Source organism: Cryptotermes secundus, unplaced genomic scaffold, assembly GCF_002891405.2.
Source record: "Cryptotermes secundus unplaced genomic scaffold, Csec_1.0 scaffold247, whole genome shotgun sequence".
Classification (NCBI taxonomy): Eukaryota; Metazoa; Arthropoda; class Insecta; order Blattodea; family Kalotermitidae; genus Cryptotermes; species Cryptotermes secundus.
Window position 1 is genome coordinate 1,739,057 of NW_019740656.1, and position 23,424 is coordinate 1,762,480.

Below are 23,424 nucleotides of genomic sequence, written 5' to 3' on the forward strand. Positions count from 1 at the left end.
TGCCTCCAGATCCGAAATTTAACAAACTGTGCCGCAAGAATAGCACAAATGGGAAACACTGCTGTAGGTAATATGTTATATAGACTCAAATGTAGATTCATGGCTTTAAAAGCTTTTCAAAGGTACATCATATAATTCCGTGGAAGGACCAAACCTAAGCATTCCTAATGACATACTTATCATTCTGAATTCATACATATTACAATTTCTTAATGTTTTACTTGGATATAAATGAGAAGTTATTCATAAATGTAAGATTGAGGTTTTTACAAACATAACGCGTATTCTCCAACTTACATGATAGTTTCATACTTGAGCGTGATCACATAATTCAGAATCATGTACCTCAAAAATGTCATTACTTCTTTGGTTTCACTGCCTTAAATTTTCACTGGAAAAATAAATTCTGTCAACATAAATGCCATTCATTGTAGATGCTTATAAACTGTAATTTTTTAGTCTTCACAAAAAAATTAAATTAAAATTTAGAAGTCAGGATAGCTCACTCAGTACAGTGACTAAGCTACAGGCTAAGAGACCAAGGAATTATGGTTTGATTTCTGGTATGGCCGAAACACCATGCAAACTGGCTCTAGAGCCAAGGCAGCTTTGTATTAAATGGATACTGGGGACCATTAAGTGGCTGGGGCTTGAACCTAACCACACACATCAGTCTGGTATTGAGGTTTTTGGAATATATGGAGCCATACCTCCACTCCTGTAGACATCTTCATGATGCAGTGCTTACTTCTAAAATTAAATGAAAATTTTACCTGTGAAGCAATATTGATGCAGAATTTCTGTAGGTTGGAGAATACCCATACAGCACAAGTTGACTTCTTTCAGACTACTGTGACAATTGAAAACAAATTTCTAAAAATCTGTAGATGCTTTGCGGCTTCATCTGTAACACAGATGTGCTTGAACTGGGACTCATCCTTAATGGTGCTGAGCATGTTCCTAGTCTGAATGAGTTTCCACTCATTATGAATAGGGAAGATGGCCTTCTCAGAATCAATCAAATGCATCGACTCAAAAACCACTACTCGTACAACGTTTCAGACATGGGGCACAACTGTACTCACTTAAAACCATCTGTGCCGATCTTACGTCTTCCACCGATCACTATGGTTGGTGCTGTTAAGAATTCTGCTTTATGATGCTTTATGGTGTATGAAATCCTCACAACAGTGACCATAAACAGCACTGTGTTCTGGGATGTAATACCAAGTAGTCGCACAGAAGTCAACAGACACTTCACAGGATACTGTCTCCATCTTTGCAACTAAATGTTAGAACATCAAGAAATCACCAATAAGAAGGCAGAATTCTTTCCTCTGAAAGTTCAGTGGACATCTCTTGGACTACACAGTGTTACTTCCCAGAAAATGGTAATCCTCATAGCCACTGCTGTGAGAACGTGAAACCCAAGAGACTGCGTAATGTTGAATGATAGTGAATAATGGCTTAGAAACGATGTGGAACACAACAGTATTGGTCAACTTAAGGTGTAATCCCAGCATTTGGCTGGAGGAACTGGGGAAAGCCATGAGAAACCTCAGGATAATCATATCCCAACCAAGATCCAAAAATGGGGCACATGTTGAATAGAAGTCGAAAGTGTTACTCTTAGTTTCATTAAGGAAAAGAGCTCTGAAACTAGGTAGAGTGTTTACTGTTTGTATGTATATCATTTTCCACCCCTGACTCATATATTTCTCTGTAGAAGTGGGCAGTACTAAGTAATGGAAAATGTTTCCTATTGACACACTGTTAGGGGGGTTACAAAGTCTTTCTGTGCATTTATAGGTTCTCTTGCATTACAAATGTAATCCTGTGTGCATTTCATCATAAATTCAAGGGTTAACCTTTTCCTATCTTTAGCTGGAAATCTTCCGGCATAATTTCCTGCGCAGGTCCACTACTGGAAGCCTTCTGCCACCAGATTATGAATTTATTGTTGCATTATGGGTCATGTATCCAATGTTGTATCTGTGCTGTACACACTTTGATAATAGTTTACATGTAGCAGTAACAGGTGGTAGGAGTGTTACGCCTTCCCATATCAAAATATCTTTTTAAAACTGTTGTGAAAATTCATTTGTAACTATAGGAGTCAATTTGGAAATAAGAAAAGATGAGAAAGAGTTAAAAATTCTCTGTTGATGAATATGTGAAAATAGTGACTCTTTTTAACAGGTTGTGAATGTGCTCTGTGGTACCAGTACTGTTCTAGTGTTAGACTGTTAAGATTATACAGTTACGTGAAGCAATGTTGCGATTGACCGAGTTATTCTGTAAACTTACTGTTATCATGAGTTGTACTAAAACTTATATCAAATGTTGAACTATGGAAATATATATATATATATACACACATATTTATTAACATTGGCTTGAGATCCGATGAACTGAAGTTATTGACGTTTGCTGTAAGAGATTGTTAATTAATTTATTCATAATCAAAATAAAATTAGATGCTAGACATTTCCTATCTTCATGCATTGTCCTAATTGAAATAATTTTTTCATGCCCTGGAGCCTTCTAAATTATTCACTGCCTATGGAAGGACTTTTATAAGGAAAAGTGGTGTCAGAAATGGGCTGGTACACTGCACACTCTGTCAGCCATGTGTTCATTGCATATTTACGAAGTTTTGATGTTTTCATATCAGTAATTATTCAGGTCATGGTCTTCTGGATTGTGATACTTTGTGTAGTCTTGTAGGTGGACACCAACATGTTGCCTACATCTTCAGGGTCAAAGTGAGTCACTCTTTTGAATCCAAGGGGCTCACTCTGATCCTAAAGATGTAGGCAACATGTTCCTCTTAAAAGCTGGTGTTCACCTATAAGAATACAAGGTGCTGCAACCAGATGACCACATTCAACATTCATGGTCTTCTTAATGATGTTGTCAACAGTTGAGACATAAATGGTGTCAGATGGTAGGATGATGAATGAATAATTAATTGGACAGGGTGTGAGAAGAGCAGTTGCAGCCTAATTGTAGGTACTATCCCAGCACTTGCATGGAAGGTAAAGGTGAAACTTCCCAAATACACAGCTGCAGCATTTGGTCAGATCATGAGTATTTCTCAGGCTCACACACTGACATCACTGTTTCTTATCACAGGCCATCCCTGCACATCTAATAATGCCAGAATATCATTAAAAGTTTCGCTGGTATGTTCACCATGTTCCACATAATGTTATCACTTGTTTCATATATTACAGATTTCTTGTGGAAACATTTGTTTTGTTCAGTCATCTTATTCTGTTTCTTGTTTTTAACTTTTCTTGACTGTGTAAAGGCCATAACAGACATTCATAGTCTAGAGGTCCATGACGGGGTATTCTGATTGAATGTTTTCAAGATATCATATTTTGGTGGGAGAGGAGTTCAAACCCAGACTGTAGGAAGGTTTCTGAGCTTCAGTTCTCATAATTCATAAGTTTGCTATACAAGCAGTCTTCAGTTTATGTCAAGGATTTATTCTTACAGTGTCAATGTGAAATTGCTGAGTCTTTGGTTGCAGTTAATACACAGTAGACTATATTGGACAGGAATAAATTTTAAGCAAAATGTATTCCTGTATTAGCTAATGACACTACTATAAAACACGGTATATCAGAATTACATAAATTCAAACTACATGTAGTTTACACCGTTACCTCCATTAGCCCAGCTGTCACTGGTAGCAGGCCCGAATATCCTTTCCGTCCATTTTAGACACATCTTTCTCTGAATTTCCCCATGAAGAGGACATGTTTTCAAACACAGTGTTCTGCATATCAGATCTGTATCTCTGTATCATTTCTTTAGAGATTAGATCCAGTCATTTTCCAAGATCTGGTATTTCTAGAGGACTGGAAGAGAACGTAAGTGACTTCTCTATATGTTGTGATTTGATGTCAGTTCACATTTGCAGCATGTGTTATAGTGAAGCCTGTTTATAATGTTCAGCTGGGAATCAGTGTTCTTATAATTTTTGTCAACCATAATGTCAGAAAATTATGCTTTATTTGCAAATGGAAGTTTATTATTATTATTTCTTTTTCAAATTGCATAAGTGGTTGTTACACTTGTGTCTCCCACATGCAAAACAAAAAGAGGGGAGGTAACAAAAGGACTGTGCATGTTACAATGTTCTGACTGTCGTCTTTGCGATCAGCGCACCTAATTTAGTCAGAAACAGCTTATGTCACACACACATCATAAAAACTGAGAATGTGTTGTGCAGTGTTATCAGTAATATCAAATATTCTTATCTAGAAATAGAACGAGCTAGAATAAGCTCATACAGTAAAATGACTACCTATGGGTCACAACGTCAATGTTCGCTTCCTGGTAGAGGAAAAATTATTTCCACTTCCCGCGCCCCTGCAGCTTCATATCTGCTGGGTACTAGATGTAATGCTGTCAAAGCATGAAGATTATAATCTGATGGAGGAAAGATGAAATATTTTGATTACTAAGGACACAGCAAACCCCAATCTGTTGTGGGGGGGGGGCCACAGTCCCCGAGTGGTACAGCCATTAGTAGTGAATGTTATAACTAACTGAGAAACAGTATACCAAGAGAAACGAGGCATTTAGTCGTCTTGAAATAAGACACTAAACTCTCACTGACAGGCTGTGTTCTGTGTTGATCCTTCTGCCTCTAGACTGAAACCGTCACATCTGCCAAAGATAAAAACTTTGCAATTGTGAACATTACCAGCCTCCCACCACATCAGTGGTTGTTAGTCCTCATTAAGCTGCAGGTTTCATCTGTTGACTGTCATTCTCACTGCCCTATCACTGGAAGTAAAAGAATCCATCATAAATTGATTCTACACACTTTGATAGGAGGATGGAGGCCAGACTGATCCACACAGAACACAACTGGAGGCAGTAGAAACCAGTGAACCATATATGAAGTAAAGAGTTGGTCTTTTTCTATAAGACTTCAGTAGCTGCCATAAAAAGTAAACATTATAAACAGGAGCACTATAAAAACACCTGACAGTTTTCACTTCTACTTCCTAGGCATGGATATTGTTCCTTTTTGATACATAGAAGTAATACTTCACCTGTTTCACGTTAGTATGCCTCACTAACTGAAACTGCGTGGACTGGTTTGCCAGGATTTCACAGAACTTAGCAGTTTCCATCTTCAAGGCAAAGTATCTGGCAACATATATAGTGGCAATATCTACAGTGCAGGATAATCTTTGTGTATGTAAGACTAATGCCTTCTTGCTGGTCTTAACACAGATGCAGATTGTCTGAAACAGTTTCTTGTCCACAACACTGTGGACAAGATATGGCTCTGATATGGGCCTTCTGTTTCAACAAGAGTGGAAAAAGGTATAGTGTGTGATGTAGTACACAAAGTTTTCAGTAACATTCCTTTCAAATACATTAAAAAGACCAAAGTAAAGCGGTGTTTATTACGAGTCAGTATGGCTGAAAATTTCAATTGCCTGACAACTTTTGGTGGAAGTCTCCTGTATCAGATTTCTAAAAGAAATCTATCGAATGGTACCAGCTGCTGATACTAGGACACAGACAGGCGAGACCTTTCTTACTTTGTAAAGAATGCCTAAAAATGTGGTACATATGTAAACCAGGAAATAGATTTCCCCATTACCTCAACATGTAGGATTATAAATACTGCTGCCATATGTTGCCAGCTATTTTTCCCTGAACATTAAAGAGTGCTACGTCTCTGAAATACTGACAGATCAGCCCACCGTAACACAGTGTCATCACCTTGAAAGACAATTATAACAATCAACCAAGCCTTTGATGAGTTGTGTTGCATTTCAGTGTGTTTGTGTGTGTACCTGTAAGCACATGTACTATTTGCAGCACGGAACATTAATCTTAATGAGCTTTCTGCTCATATGGACCTGTTAGATCCAACCGAGTGCAAACTTTCCCATCACTAAATCTGATGTCCCCAGTTTCACAAAATGTTTTAAACTTCCACGGTGAATGAACACTCTAAAATCCTCTTGGACAATCTGTTGCATCAAGTTTAGTTTAAAGTGTTAATTGAACTGTGACACAGCCACTGACGCAAGAGGATTCTACTGCTGGCATGTTGTACATCTCTTGTGTAGAAGAGTGGATCTGAGTTTGCTCTCAACTGATCTCCTACCAGAAATCCTTCTTTAACTGCATGTCATTCAGAGCGAAGTTCTGCGATATACTCAGAGCATGTGTAAATTGACAGTTTGTTGGTCTTTAAGGTTTAAGTTGTAAATGCAAGTAAAATTGTGTTTCTCGTTATTGCTACATGGATGTTATGAGATTGTTTACATGAGAGGCCAGCCAGGAGATCTGCTTACAAACTTATATTTTGACCATCTGAATATTCCTATGGACCACCCTAGAGTTAGGGGTCTCTATAGGAGGAAAGAATAAATATCTTATAATGTTTGGAATATTTTCCTTTTTTTAAATTGTTATTTAACGATGCTGTCAGTATCAAGGCTGTATGACAGTTAATGAGTACAGAGCAGTTGGTGGAATGAGAACTGGCAAGGGAAACCAAACTACTCAGACAAAACCTGCCCAAGTGCCACTTTGTCCACCACAAATCCCACATTATTTGAAATAGTACTGAACCCAGGCTGCTGTTATGGGAAGCCAGTGACTAACCACCTCAGCTATGGCACAGCTTAGAGTATACTTTCTTATTTGTCAACTTCAGTTATTTCCAAAGATTTTCAGGCCAAATGGCAGATACCTGGCTTGCCCCCAACTGAGATTCGCACCTCCTGAATGCAAATTAAAAGTGTTACTAGTTCTTAATATTATTAGTTTGTAGTTGAAGTACTGTGTATACTTCAAAACCTGTGCAGTATAATTAGTGATTCAGGGATTAATGCACCGTTGCCTTGTGTCAGGTTCATCCCACACTCCTCCATCTGTGATTGTGGCAAAAATAATGGAGAAGCTGCGTGAACATGAGCGTGAGAATATTCCACCTCCTTCAGTGGTATCTGCTCCAGTTATTGGTAACAATGGATCTACATCACCTTCTCTGTCTATTGCCTCAAACAAATTTTCACGAGCTGCCCGTCGCGTCTTGACTCGTACCTCAGTACTGGGTGCTCTACCGTTTATTGCAAGGTACCACATTTTTCATACCATTGATTTTTTAAATCACAATTTTGATCAGATTATGAAGAGTCTCCTGGGTAAGAGGCAGGATAGCTCAGGCAGTAACATTACAAGCTACGGGCTGGACAGCAGGAGGGGTGGGGGTGGGATTCAATTTCTGGCAGGGGCAAGATTATTCTCTTCTCCATAGTCTCTACACTGGCTCTGGGGGCCACCCAGCCTCCTAACCAGTGGGTACTGAGGGCAGTTTTCCTGGGTGTGAAGCAGCAGGAGTGTTGAGCTGACTGCCTATCCCCATCTAGTGCCAAGGTCAAGAAAGATGGAGCTATACCTCCGCTCTTCCCTGTATCTTCATGGCATAATGCTTAATTAAGCACAGGAACCTGTTTACCTTTACTCTCTCTGTGCCGTGTAGTCTAGTATGTCATTACCTGCATGTCAAGAGGAATATGGTGCTTTCATATTCAGGATAGACTTATAGCTCCACACTTACACACTGAATACAGAGGCAACATTTCCCCTGAAATGTTGGTAACAGTGTACTAGATTATGTGGCATTGTATCCCACGAGACGGTATTAAAATACACATCATCGCATCCCATGACACAGTAAAAGGTACCCTGTAAGAGTCCCATAGGGTTGTGAGACATTGAGGGTCCCACATTATCTAGACATTCGCCTCAGATGGTGGTAAGGTTGTCAGCCGTACGCACCAGCTGCCCTTTACTTCCCAGAGATTCTTGGTACTCATTTCTGTTAGAGGATGAGTCGAACCCAGGGCCGTAGTGCGGCTGGAAGGACTAGGTCAATTGAAAAAAAAATCCACCTCATTGGGACTTGAACCTGCAAGCTTCCAGCTTGTAGCATTGTGCCTCAACAAACTACACTACCGCATGCTCCATCCCATGAGATGGTAATTTTTTTTCATTTTTATTACCACAAGAACTGAATGTCTTGCATAGATTACATTAAATCAGGGTCAGAATAAATAAGTGACACCTGTTGTACTCAGCTGTCCACACATCCAACTGACCGTCACACAGTTCTGCACAGTAATTCGTTACTTCAACCTTGCAGCAGCTACTCATACTTGTGTTTGTGGAGTGGACTTCTAACTGCAAGAACCTTACTTCTTCATGAGAAGCTGACAGCTGCTCAGCTACTCAAGAAATTTTAACAGTCTTATGGAATGTTTGGCCACGTAGTTTCTGAGACAGGTACCAGAGTACACGGCATCTCATTCCAGAAGACTATAATCTTAATTCTCATCACCATGAGAACAAATTCTCTGCTTCTTGACTTGTTTAAGTTGTAATGTTGGTTTTTCATACAAACAGGCAACAGCAACAGAGCGTACTGACACCAGACAACAGACGCTTTCTTGACAACCAAGGCAGCAAATCTCCTGAAGTTCCCCGGAAACGTATGATCATTGGTCATCGAAGCTACACCTTCAGCTGTGATGGTGACCTCATCGAACTTGACCCTGTTGCACCCACAACTCCAACTCAGAACTTCACCCCTAAACCCAAACCACTCGTACATAAGGATTCTGTGTTGTCCACTGCAACTAGCCTCAGCTTCACCAGTATCGACAGTGACAGCGATACTGATGATCGCAGCAGTATCTTTGTGGTTCAGCCCAGGCACAACATTATTCATGAGCACCCAACAAATTCTACTGTGAAGTCCAATCGTTTCCCTTCCCCTAGCATCTCGCCAGATACCGTAGCTGAGAAACCTATACCACAGAAGGTTTACCCGCTGTACCCCATCTCTAGCAAACGTATGTCTTCCACAAGTTTGAGCAGCTGGGAATCAGAAGCGGTACTCTTGCCCATAATGTCCCATTCTGATGTTTGCAGTGGTGCCAGACATCAGTTTACTGAAGAACATGTGACAGAACTCCCTGAAGAGAATGATGGGGTGTCAAGAATGGTCACGAAACATTACAGTCACTTCCATTCAAGTCCGGAAGGCCCTCTCTCAGTGTCTTGGCCAATGAGGTATGAATCGATAGACGAGAATGTAGAGCTGAAGCCTGATTTATCAGAGGATCTTTCTGCCAGTAAACAATCTCAAGATGTACCCTGTGAGAAAAAGGCTGACAGACAGAGTGACAGTCATGTCACAAATGAAGAGCAGGATACAAAAATTAACAGTGGTTATGAACCAGAATGCAGGGAGAAAGCTGCTCACGTTGAATGTCAGTCTGGAAGTGAAAATGGAAGTGACGAGAGATACGCAGTGGACGGTGTCTCAGCTCCATCTGGTGTCCAGAGAAGTAGTAAAACACTGGAGGAACAGATGGAGATTCAGACAGATGTTATCAGCTTGCTGCAGATTCGTAGGGGTAGCTTCAAGCGGCAGCAGCGTATCTTGGATGAGGAGGAACCTTTAGACGTGTCAGTCAGTGATAGCGCAGAAGTAACGGAGCAGTGTGAAAATTCATCAGACATGTCACATAAGGAAACACAACCATTAGGACTGGAGTTGGATTATGCAAAGAGCACACATGATGCGAAAGAGGAGACAGAACAGGGATGTGCATATGGCTCACTTGTGCCTGTTGATGAAATGTTACCATTAGAAAATTCAAGAATGGAGGAACACAGGTTACAGAAAATTCATTGTGTCAGCAATGCAAAAGGTGAAGACCCTATACAAGAAACTCAGAAAGTTGAAATGGTACAAGAAGAAAAGACTGGTTTATATCTAAAAGATGAAGAATTAATTGAGGGTATAAATTTTGCAAAAGAACAAACAGGGGATGAATTTCAATGTGCAGAAAACATAGAGCAGCCTCAGGATATAGATCTACTTCACGTATCCAGCGTGGGTGCCAAAGGCGATTCTTTTGAAATGGAGGAGGTTAGTATTTATGCCATAGTTCCATTTCTTATCAGAAGTTACAAGGAGTACAAACATGCAAATATGCTGATTTCTGGACAAGAATAAACTCAAACTTTGTCTTCAAAATTGTTTAAAATTAAACTTTTCACATTAGTTATCTGCTGAGCCTGATAAAATAAAGTGTTGATACCTCTTTCATCACAAAGTCTGCCCTGTTTAACCAAAAATAAAATGTCTTTACTGTATCATTTTCAACACTTGGGAGTGAGTGATTCAGATTTCTGTCACTCTTCCCCAAAATATTGTTCTGAATATTCTTGTTTCTCCTCACAGGACAGTCAGTTACAGTACATGTTCTTGAAATTAGTCTAAATTCATCATTGTCCCTACATGTTTTGACATCTACTGTCTCAATCTCAGGGTACATGCTTCATTAAGAAAAAAGCTTTCATATGCTCCATTTTATATGGGTCGAAGGAGGAAAGGGCTCCAAAATCTAGCTCTGGTATCCATGCCATGGGAAGGGTGACATCTAGTAGAGGGCTCACCAATGGGGTGTTACATGATGTTGCTATAGAAACAGAGAAGGTTGCACGGGAACCCTGAAAACAGTGGCTAATGAGGCTGATTAAGCTGTGAGAGGACCAGCGTGCCGACAGCGAATTTAATATTCTTTCAAAATTATCAAAAGCCTCAGAGGTCGAATGTTCCTCCAAAAATATTGGAGCCCACCTACCAGACTACATGGAGTCATAACCTACAAGGCCACAGGATGAATCTAAACTGTTGTTACAAGCTCAGATCTTAAGAATTTGAGTGATGTTAGGCTTCTGCTTTGTGATGTACACTTGGTGGAAGAAGATCCATATACATCAGAATGTAAAGTGACCAATGCCTTGTCACTGTCTGTCTCATGCATATTTGTTTCTTGTTGTACAGATTTGCACATGTGGTGAAGAGGAGGCCGGGATGACACTGTTATCACGAGCCTGGTCAGACAGCAGCGGCTTCCTGGATGGTGATTCTGAAACGTACCTCTCAAGACAAAACGGCCACAACACGGATGGCACTATAATCGGCTCTGAATCTAGTCAATGTGGTGGCCCAAGTGGAACAAGCAATGAGGCAACACAAATGACTAACAAAACAATGTCTTCCAGTGACCTTGAAGTCACTATTGTACCTTCTTGCTCTTCATGTGATATTCTAAACAGTGACTTAGTTGTAAGTGTGAATCCTTGTGGTGAAACGCAAGTTTCTATGGAGTGTCCAACTGATTCCAGCATAACTAGTCCTACTAAAGAATGTACACTGAGAAGTGAAATCGGGTTAAGTGCAATAAACCAGCAGAATTTGCCAAACAGTTTATTTCAAGAACTCAGTAGTGTAAATGACTTGTTAGATCAACGTAATGTCCCCTGTGTTCAGGAACACGTTTGTGATGCAAATGGTTCATGTGCAATATTACACGAACGCCAGAGATCCTCGGAGAACATAAGCATTGCAGAAGTGACACACAAACAGAACAGTTTTCTAATAAATAGTGCCACCACAAAGGAAGCAAATGCTCACAATTTTCATGTTTCTAATAACGTGGTTCCATGTGAGAGAAGTTCTGTATCTCCGAGACTACAGACTTTTACACGTGCATATCAAGATAGTTCCTCAGAAAGAACATTACCAGGGAATCACATTCCTCAGAACCAACCATCAGTGTGTACTGACGATGATCTAACGCGTCATCGGACCATGTCTCTCCATACCATACATCATAGAAACAGCTTATTGTTTGGGAGGGTGCGTAGGGTTAGGTCAGCTCCTCATTGCTTACAACATTTGGCATCGAGCGATGACATGATGCACTGCAGCAGCTGGAGCAGCGTCAGCAACATGTTTAGTTTCTGCAGCGATGAAAGTGTCATTCATGTTGGTCTGCAAAAGTCAGGTTCAAGTCGGACCAATGAAAAACGCCCGAGTGACGGTCTTTGCAAACCAGAGGTAGTGGCAGAACGTGAAAGTGGGATTATTGATGTCGACGCGAAGGACGCGAGTGATTCCACGAGCAACACGCGCTATCTCAAACCGTGTGCTGTTCCCTGTGTTAGGAATACAAGAAGCAGCTTATCAGATGTTACTGTGACAGGTCTGAACCAGTTGGTTGGAGAGTTGGCAGTAAGTTCTATACAAGATTCTAGTGTTGTGGATCTATCCCTGTAGTTTACACTGTTGGCACACCTGCTGAGAATTTGGGAAGTCTCATTATTTATTATTTAAGCTGTCAGTAGTTTTAATTTCCCCTGCTTTCTCCTGTGTTCTTTCCAGTCCTGTGTGATTGAATGATGCACTGAGTTCAGTATTTAATGCCGTCCCCCTTGTAAAACTTGAATGCGTAGGCAATTATAAACCATTTAATCTCATACAACACACTGAAACAAAATATCATTTGCCCATTCATGACCTGCTTCGTAACTTGTGTTCATGCAGTACATTAATGCTTGAAATTTCATTGGCGTGGTAACTCAGAATTGCATAATGACCATAATAAATGTTGCACACAACTTTAGAGAGAGATGGAAAATTATGAAAAGCAAACATCAAAAACACCTTACCTCAGAAACTTGAGAAGTTCTGAAAGGACAAGATAGTAAATTAGACAGAATAACAATATGCAGTGCTGGTGTTGCTATCTAGAGGAAATGTTGCATATAAAGAAGTACATAACTTCTATTTTTATTCAGTTGCTTTCAGTTGCAACTTACCCAACTATAACAGTCAACTGTTTTGTAATTTAGCCCTAAGATACAAAATAAACATTGACAGACATTTTATAAATTTAACTAATAGAGCATTACTACTATAAACTCTGTTTTCCCATGTACATACTGCAATTTTCTGTTGTATTAACATGCCTCTGCATATTATTCTGATGCTCTCAGATGCAACCAATATGAATACTCGTCAAGACAAACAGTTTACACCCCTAGCTCCATTTTCAGATAACCCCCCTGTTCGTCAACTCTTACATGTTAAATCATGATTTCACTGCATATTTATGCTGTGTATTTGAGAAAGGCAGATACCACACTGAGCATCACTACCTCTCGTTGCTGCCTGGTGCTCCACCAGCATGTGAATTTCATTCTTGACCTTTTATAGGCTTCATAAAAGGTCAATCTGATGAAAGATGAAAATGGCTAACTAACAGTGTGAATAACGATTTATGTCAGCTACTCAAATTCTGTACGATTATGGCCATATCAATTTTTCTGTATGGATCTAAGTGCTGGACACCAACAGAATATCAAAATGATTGGCTGGAACCTGTGGAAATGCGCTTCCTAACAGCCATGTCACGATATCAATTGTATAATCACATACATACGAGTAATTGAAGGTATAAAAGAATAACTACAAATTACTGACACAAATTCAGTAGTTAAACATTATCAGATGATGTGGCTACAATACAGTGAAAGACTGAAGCAAAACAGATTTTCTGCATTACTCTCTGACTACAAACCCAGGGGCAGAAGAGACCATGGTCAGATATGTAAAAGATGGAAAGAACAGTTATATTTTTAAACCTTTAAGCCAGAACAGGCCTTTAGGACAGAGCCTGAAGCCTACTGTGATAAGCATTTATGGCCTTGTGGATCAGTATAGGTGAAAATCAGAATTACCCAGTAACTTTTAGTGAAAGTCTGAAGTCATCTGTCCAAGAGTTTGGGTATGGATGCTGTGTCATAGACAGACATGGTTTAAAGTAAGGCATTTTTTTAACCTTTTAAAGAGCACCTAAAAATACAAACATTCAGAGCCAGAGATGACAGCCATAATCCTCTATTGATATCTGTTCCTTGTACATAGTTAATAGAACCCTCACTGAATTGTCTTCAGCTGTATAGGTGCGGTCCATGGAGCCAAGTCCTTCTTGAGGCGCGAATAGTTGCTCAGCTACTGAAGAAACCCCCAGAATATTATGGAACCCAAAGGTTCATTACTATGTTCATAAGAATTTGCCACTGATCTCTACCCTGAGCCACCCCCCCAGCCTATTTCTCTGAGATCCATTTTAATATTATCCTCAAAGTTGCAGTAACCTTCTGAAATGTATGTGTAACTTGTGTCTTTTTCTGTCAGTTCTTCAAAAAGGGCTGCAACATTACTATTAGTATGCCACTCTAAATTAAGTGTCATAAAATATGGAGCCTATGATTTTTCTTGTATTTATGCTGAATCATCCGCCATTTTCTGGTCATGAAATGGGATCGGGTGAATAACTAAGACCAAACAGGTTGGCATACTGGTAAGACTCTTGAGTCATATTCAGGAGGTGTTTGGTTTGATCCTCGCAAGTTTTTCATGGTTATGTCCGGTTCTTCTGTGACAGTATCTCACACTATGGTGGTTTCCTTCTAAATCCTTTCCAATTCCTCCGTCTGTCCTACCATTTTATGCTACTTCAAGCATCATAAAATAACTCCCATTTCCATAAAAAGATTATTTCTCGTGAAATCTGAACAAAGGCACTTCTTGTTCTGTAGTGTGCAGTGTACTTCACTTCACTTCACTTGTAAACAGTATATACATCTGCAAGTACAGCCAGGAAGTTGTGGTCAGGATGTGTGACCTCAGCTGTTTGGTGCACTGATTATGTACTACCATATGGGCTTTAGTAGGAAAGCCAGGAGGAAGGATACCACTATAAAGACCCAGATGTAGGCGAGAGGACAATATTAAAATGGATCTTAAAGAAATAGGATGGGGTAGTACATAGTGGTTTCATCTGACTCGGGATTGGTACAAGTGTGGAGGGCTTTTGTGAACACAGTGATGAACCATCGGGTTCCATAAAATGTTGGGGGAAATTCTTGAGTAGCTGAGTGATTGTAAGCTTCTCAATAAGAATTCAGTTCTATGGAGCTGGTTAGTTTGTTGGTTGATTGGTTGGTTAGATATTTAATGTGCTACAGGTACTGTTTGTCATATCCAAATTAAAAAAATGTGATTTCATCTTAATACAGTCGGCCAGTTTAGACAGATTTCAATTAATGGCCCTTGCTTTAATGCAGATTGGTTGCTGACCATTTGAGACAGGTGGGGGGGAAGGTGAGTAGGTTACTATACAGGTTTGTGGAGGGGAAATCCGAGAGGAGAAAAAGAAAATTACGTTTAGTTTATGCGATTTCACCCTCTGCAGTGCTCTTCCAGAACAAGTATCACATAAATTAAGCAATTCCTGTATCATATTTCTGAGAACTAGGACAGTAAGTCTTGGGAGTTGGAATCTTGCATGAGTGACAGTTTGGTCATGAATTACTTACTACTTATCTGCTTGCAGTAATTAAGACTGGTTCTAAGCTTGCATGGAAGCATGCAGCCACTAATGCTTTATCTTTCCTTAGGACAGAGGCTGGGACATAACTATGGGGACAGATCCGTCACACTTTGCATGCCACACTGACGAGCAGGTAAGAGCTGCAACATTAAGATTTCATTGGAAAAACTTGACAGTTCCCATCTGTAGTCACAGTTTCCTGATAACCCTTCCAATAATCCATTCTGTAGATATTGTGGACCTCAAGGGACACGGATTCAGTGACACTACAAACGATATCACGACAAATACTGCCCTGTTTACGACTAATTATCCGTATACAGATGGGACATACACTGTAGCTGGTCTTGGATTGTACTGGCTATAGAGACAGGTCTTCTGGTTGTAGTGTCTTGTTACAATGACAAAAATTACTGCCTCCTTTCTCATTGTCCAAAAGATGAGAAAGTAGTTCCGTGATTTAGGTTATGGTTGTGGGTTATGATAACTTGTAGTCTGGTTGTCAGTGTTTCATAGGAAATTGATATTTGTTCTTTTCCAGTTTCTCTCTGGCTTAAAGTTTAGGAGACACAAAATGGAGGAGAATATATTTGCTTGGGGTTCATGACTGTCACAGAACTTTTTTATTTTTTGGACTTGGCAGGATAGCGCAATTGGCATAATGACTAGCTACTTGCTGGACAACTGAAGGGTCAGAGATCGAGTCCCAGTGGGGTCAAGAATTTTCACTTCTCCATGTCATTCAGACTGGTGGGGTGCACCCAACCTCCTATGCAATGGGTACTGAAGGCTCGTTCCCTGAGAGTAAAGTGATCAGGGGCATGAAGCTGACCACTCACCTCCAACTAGTGCCAAGGTCAAGAAAACGTGGGTCTATACATCCACTCCCCTATATGCCTTCATGGTGTAATGCTTGCTTAGTTAAGTACAGGAACAACTTTACCTTTATATATATATATATATACTGATTAGTGCTTGGAAAAGGTGAGACACACTAACAGACAGTGCTATGATAGTGGAATTTATGAGTTTAGAGCCATACCTCACTGTTTGGCTTGTTGGTCCTAATGAATTTGTTTTGTTCTGTGTGGGGGTCAGCAGCTGCTGCATCTGCAAGGGAATGCCGTGCGGGCAGGTCTTGCAGCATATGGCCATCAGCTAGTAGGCGAGCGAGCCAATGAGCAGAATGGTCGCCATGAAGTAGCTGAAGTAAGCAAAGAACTTCAGACTGTTAGGGAGGTTCGTGACAGAATTGCTGCTGAGTTACGACATGTAGCAGATCTTCTAGAGGAACAGCCACCACACAGAGCTGTCAACATCACTGGCCAGGTCGGACTGCCACTTAAGTATACATTAATGATCAAACATAGTTATACAGTGATCGACTCTCCTCTTTAATGTATTTAGGAGATCCAGGTTTCAAATCTCAGCCCAGGAGCATGCTACTGATGGTTTCCCTTAATTCCCTTTAAGCAAATACTGTTTGTAGTTTAACAACAGCCAGTAAACTACATTAAAGAGCATCAAGTGACTGGATGACGGTGAATAATGAAATGGAAAGGACGCGGTACAAAGTGATAGTGTTCCAGTTTAAGGTACCATCCTGGCATATGCTGGACAGACTGAGGGAAATCATGAAAAGCCTCAGGATAGTCCTGCCTGAGATTGAACCAGGCACTTCCCAAACACAAGTGTTTCTGCCTTAGACTGATGTTCTCATGGGTTTCTTTAGTCTCTCCAGGCAAATGCTGAGGGAGTGACTTAAAGTGGGCCATAACCACTGCCAGCCTTGTCTTTTCCGATTAATTATTCACTATCACCCAATAATTCGATGATATATAGTCTGAGTTACAGACATCATTAAATGACCTCAAAATGATCGATGTACACAAAGTGTGCATTGGAAGAAGTGCTGGTAAATAATCATGAACCTACGTAGGTCAAATTTTTGTTTCAGATGGCAGTGCTGTTGCGTGAACAGACTCGCCTCTGCCAACAGCTGGAAGCTTTGAGCTCTGAATCATCCCCTTCAATTTATGTGGAGCCTCCTCCTTGTTGCTCAGTTCTTGAGGCTGTCAGAGAAGAGAACCGTCACCTGCAGACCATGGTGGAGAGGAACTCTCAAGAACTGAAGGAGATTCGCCAACTTTTGAAGGAACTTGTGGCTGTGAAGAATTCACAGCGTTGAAAACAGAACTTGCCATTTTGTAAAGCACCTTTTAATGGTGTTGGGACTGTTCACTAAAACTTCTGGACACAAGAAAATGCTGGCCAATAATTGGATACCTGATGATAAGCTTGCCAGAAGTTGTTCTTGAACTGTGTTCCTAGTCCAGTCTGAGCCCAGTGTACCAGAGGTTGAAATCTAACAAATATACAGGTTTCCAAACTGTTAACTACAATGATCAGACGAATAAAGTGAAAATTTTTACCCATAAGTACTAATTTATGTTTAACTGGGTGTGCCATGAACAATTTACTTAAGAAGTTGATAGCAGGATATAGGAAGTTTCTAGTACTGCAAGCATGTACATATTTTAAAACTTATATTTTATTTCTGAACCATAAACAAATACAGAAAATCATTTATTTTATGACTGATTTTATATTTCCTAATGACATTTTAACTGAAAGTACAGTATTTTGGTGTTGGTCCACAGAAATAAGCCTTAAATTAAAGTATGATGCTAAAGACAGTGATGAAAAGCATATATTTTTGACCATAACATTTGTTTTCAGATGATTCTGGTGCCTTGTTGCAGGACAATGGACTTTTCATTCAAAGGGTTCTGCATTATATCAGTGTACACGTTTTCCTGCTCAGAGAATGAACCATGTTCACTTCTACGAATGATAAATCTTTAGGAATGTGAGAAAGAATAGTCCCCCCTCTTCACTTCACGGGGTACAAACTCACTTGGGGCCCACCCAGCTTCCTGTTTAATGGGTGTCAGGGGCTATTTCCTTGAGGGGGTAAAGCGGCTGGGGCGTGAAGGTGACCACTCACCTCCATCTAGAGCAGAGATTAAAAATGCATACAGCTATACCTGCACTCCCCCATACACTGAATGACATTGTGCTTAATTGTGCTTAATTACAGCTTTACCCTCTTCCAGGAAACAAAGCAACACGTGTGATATTTCAAATAATTTTAGGCTACTTTTCGTTGCTAAAAACTCCTGAACCAACTAACACATTTTGATGAAAATTTGTATAAGCATTATCCCACTATAGGCCACCCCAGCCTCTGGACATTTTAAATTCATACCATGAGTACTACTAACAATGTCACCATCCAAACTTCAGAAGCAACAATGATACCAGCACAACTAAATGCAAGGTCTGCAAATTTAATGTGTAACAAATCTTAAAAATAAGAATTGCAAAATACTTGTCCAGGTAATGTTTTTGTACAATGTAAACAGTTAACCATGTGAAATTCTGTGCAGATCATAAATGTACCCATGAATTTTTATATTAACAAAAATATTTACATTTTCAAACATGGCAACATGAAACCTTCCAGTTATATCTGGAAATTTTTATATCATCAGAATCTGTACCTGTGGCAATGTAGTACAGAAATGGATGGCCAAATTATTGTAATTACTAATTTACAGTTCCTACTAGGGACATGCCACACATCTCAGGCATGTACACTTCTCACCACAGAGCCTCAGATTAAATTGCAAATGACCTCATGTGAGGTACATGGTGGATGAACTGGCACCGCAGCGTTTTCTCTAAGTTTCTTCAGTCTTCCCCTGCTAATCATCATTATACCGCTGTTCTGTACTTATCTGTCACTTAGATTCTAAATGGTTCTCACAATGGTGTATAACACTTAGAACTGATAGGTTCTGAGACTTGTCCATCATCCAGTATTCTGAAAACTAGAGAACACAACGTTTTGGAAACTGGATCTGTTTCTGTCCTCAGGTTTTCATGGACTTGGTTTGCTGTATAAAACTTCCACCTCCCTTTCTGTCTTAGTTTTCAGGTCTCTGTATGCTTTATCACAATTTTTATTGTGTATTTTCCTGCTGTCTCCCTTTGACAAAGCCTGGTCTCAGGTGTTTATATCTTCTTCTTCTATGGCGCAACAGCCCGATGTTGGGCCTTATCAAGCCCCTCCATTCCTCTCTATCCTGCGCTGCTCTCTTCTAGTTCCTTACACCCATTAACTTCTTTGCATCTTCTTGCACCGCATCAATCCATCTAGTTCTTGGTTTCCCAGCACGTCTCCTACCACCTATTGTACTGTATAATATTTTCTTTGGGATACGCTCCTAATCCATTCTCTGTACATGCCCAGCCCATTGCAATCTTTTAAGCTTTATCGTCACTGAAATCTCTGGCTCCTTATATAATTTGTATAACTCTTTATTATATCTTATTCTCCATATCCCATTCTCTTTTATTGGTCCATAAATTTGTCTTAGGATTTTCCTCTCGAAAGAAGTGATCACTGATTCCTCTTTCTTGTTTAGCATCCAACCCTCATGCATAATAAAGCACCGGTCTTATCATTGTTTTATATATTTTTGTTTTAATCGTTCGGTGTATATTCTTTGATCTAAAAACTGATAGTATCGAGGTATCTATATAGCTATAGTTATATTGACGTGGGTTGTCCGGTGGTTGAGGCTAGCCTTTTCTAAGGGACCCAACAGAGCAGATGTCTCCCCCCTCACCTGAGGACGGAAACAGATCCAGTTTCTGAAACGTATTTTCTAGCTTTTACAATACTGGACGGTGGACAAAGTCCAGAAACACAGTAATTCTGAGTATTATCTCTCACTGCTTCCTGAGGTGTGTCATAGCCCTGGCAAGGCAGGACATAATCACATCCTTGGTATCTAAATCTGGTGGTTATTCCTGGCTGAGCACATGCCTGATTACAGAGTGACAAAGTTAGTTTTTGAGTTCACGTTAGCCACAAAATACAGACTGATGCGTTCTCCCCCAGAACTCTATATAAAAGATTTAATAATGAAAAATTGGAACCTATATGCAATAGTGACATCATATGTTTGATCCAGAATGTCAGTAAACAGGTTTCCTCAGTCATTCTGGGCAGTCGCTGTGACAGTGACTCAATGAGGCCATGACCACTTCGTTCCAAATCATCATTCATCCTGCCAGTCGACCTTATAGTCTCTGGTACAGCCAGCATCATAAATAACCACAAAAAAATAAATAGATATTAGGAGGATTCCGAAGGGGTTAAACAAAGCTTACGTATTCCTGTGTTTACATTTTCATGGCCTGAATCTTATGTGTAACTTTGGCTTTTGGGGTTCAACCACATTGTGTACTGAAGATGGAAGCTGCAACATATGCAACAGTTTCCATATGCCCTGAATGCCAAGATTACCCAAAGTCTATATATAACGATCAATGCATAAAAGTAATTTGTAATCTTATTCAGGACATTAATATATTTTGTGAAGTGTAGTGTTCTGAAGAATGTTAGTCTTCCATAGGCTTTTTTACTGTCAAGTTAAAGAGGTATATGTTTGTTGGTTGTTTTAGAATTTATACAATGCTGATGATGTAAACAAACTTTATAGAACTGTTATTTACATTTTACAATTACAAAGAGAGTTCCGCCTCTTGCCACTGTTATGGTTTATTGAATAAAATATTGTTCTTTTATGTTATGTGTCACATTTTTCATTCAGATTCACCACCATTGGGGTATTCCAGATCTTAATAAGATTCAGTTTTAAGGTTCTAAGATTCAGCAATCCCTCGCCAACTGTGGATTTCAAGTATCTGCAGATTATATGGACAAATACCGTCTTAAGTGCAACAATTTTATTGTAGTTTTTACTTCTTTTTCCTCCTCCACACTACATGTTTCGGCCCTAAATGGCCATCATCAGGTGTGTATCACTCACGTAGCTGTTACACTGCTTGTTAAAATTTAAAATCTGCAGTTTTCTGTTCATACAAAGTTTTGTCAACCACTCAAGAAGATGGGCAAGGCATGAAACACGTGTGTGAGAGAATAGGAGTACATACAAAGTTTTTATAGGGAAATCTGAAGGAAACAGACCGCTAGGAAGGCCTAGACCTGCATGGAAGGGTGATATTAAAATGGATCTCAAAGAAACAGGATGTGTGGGTGTGGACTGGATTCATCTGGCTCAGGACGGGTACCAGTGCTGGGTTCTTGTGAATATAGGGATGAACCTTTGGCATCCACACAGTGCTGAGAATGTGAGTGGCTGGGTGACTCTGCCTTCTCAAGGAGGTCATAGCTCCATGGAGTTAGTTTGTCAGCCACAGTATTTGGTTAACTGGTGGCCTTCCTATCAAGTGATCCAAATCTGCTGGAGGCATAGCTGTAATGGCATATGAAAGGTTTTGTAGCTTTGAGGCTGCCAATGCATTACATCTTTTGCAACACTCACTCATTTTTAAATTTATTACAATTTTGTATGTGTGTTTACTGAAGGAACAGACAGCTTGGCCTTTGAGTAACGTTCACTGTGGGCATGGCTGATCTGACCTACAATTTCCCATAAAGCCTTGATCTTGTCATCTGTGGTTTTACCAACCATGGTGCTTTTCAGGAGGAACATGCTTTATATATATATATATAAAGATCTTAAAATTGGTCTCTCTGCCAAATTCGGTGATGTACTGGAAGCACATTAGTGGGTGTAGTACAGTTATCAAGTTCTTATGATTTCATCATATTGTGACATGACGCCTGGAGTTCGGAACAGTGAAGCCAGGGCAGATATCTGTTGCTTGGTAAACAGGTTCCTGCGGCAATGAATACACAAGCAACAATATAGAAGTATTGTTGGAAACAATGTTTTCTATTTTGTCTGTGCAAAGTGGTTATAAAAGGAGTTGAGGGTTGGCAGTTCAGTCTTATAAGAAGCTTGCACTTGGCGGCAGTGAAGCATACGACCGTTCAAGTGACTAGACCACCATTGTAACGGAAGCTACTAGAAATAGGGCATAATCTGCTGTACTGAGCCTGGACTGATAGAGGCCCTGTATATATTCTATATATATTTATTACCATGTTTAACATGTAAAATGTAAATATCCTTTACATATGACAGATGACTTACTACTGCAGACAGTGACTCTGACAAAAGACAGACCTGTCCTCTCGTCAGAGAGGGCGCCCCACAATAATAAGACTGTAACTGTCAAGCAGTAATAAATATCTAGTCATAAGCCCCAGATTGGGCCAAACACCAAGACTGACTGACCATCAGTCACAATGTGACTTTGACTTTGGCAGTTCAGTCATGCAGAAAACTGAGTGCTGTGTGCAGATGAGCTCTGCAAGGGAGGCTGAGAAGAGATGTCAATCCAGTTCAGTTGAGAGAATAGCTAGTCAGTGAAGGAATGACCTGAGATTGGGAAAGTGTAGAATCTACACTGTTAGAAGCCATTACCAGGGAACAGCTGGTTAAGACATAGCAGCCTGGAAGAGGGTTAGCAGATGATGTAGTGAACTCTGTAAAGTGTAGAGATTAGCAATATTGCTATAATTACTTGTAATCCCAAGTGGTGTCAATAAATCCAATTTCCAAACCATACCCCATCTATAGACACACCCCTAAATCGTGATAATACTAAATTTAAATATGCAAGGAGAAACTAAGAAATTCCTTGCAGACAGCACCTGTTTCCTTGTGAATGGCTCCAGTTGGGCAATGCATGACACTTCTTATGGACTACTGCAGCTGTCACATGCTAACTGGGCCATGATGCAAATGAATTACACTTAAGAAGAGCTCACATTTAGCAGCAAACAGTAAAACCAGTCAGTGTAACAAACTTCAACATTTACACAAAGCTCAACACCCCTCTCCTCCATCACTCGACAGAAAGAAAGTATCTGGGGCAATATGCTGCGGGTGGTTCCTGAGGTTTCTCTTACTCTTCCTCAGTCACACCAGGCAAATGCCAGGGCAGTGCCTTCATAATGTCACAGCCACTTCCAAATCCATTCCAACTGAGCGGTTATCATACCGTACAGCTCTGCATAGTTTGCATTCTCAGTGGATAATCAATTAACCCACAAAGAGAAACACTGTGCCTGCTCAAAAGGTCTCAGCTATGCTGTAACTCCGACACTGCT

The 23,424-nt window shown here is 40.1% G+C and overlaps 1 protein-coding gene across 6 annotated transcripts in view; it reads left to right on the plus strand.

Annotated features, from left to right (window-relative positions):
• The window catches only part of LOC111872387, a 77,274-nt gene extending 58,518 nt beyond the window's left edge, over positions 1-18,756 (plus strand). Inside the window, exons 7-12 of one of the 6 annotated variants that reach the window (XM_023866223.2) lie at positions 6,900-7,125; positions 8,455-9,988; positions 10,910-12,142; positions 15,376-15,441; positions 16,407-16,637; positions 17,266-18,756. In XM_023866223.2, coding sequence (XP_023721991.1) covers positions 6,900-7,125; positions 8,455-9,988; positions 10,910-12,142; positions 15,376-15,441; positions 16,407-16,637; positions 17,266-17,496 — 3,521 coding nt within the window. In that variant the 3' untranslated portion in view covers positions 17,497-18,756. Of the gene's footprint in view, positions 1-6,899; positions 7,126-8,454; positions 9,989-10,909; positions 12,143-15,375; positions 15,442-16,399; positions 16,638-17,265 lie in introns of those variants that run through there. The other 5 variants (XM_023866224.2, XM_033754688.1, XM_023866225.2 and 2 more) reach the window with 5 other exon arrangements.
• The last annotated feature ends 4,668 nt before the right edge of the window (positions 18,757-23,424 follow it).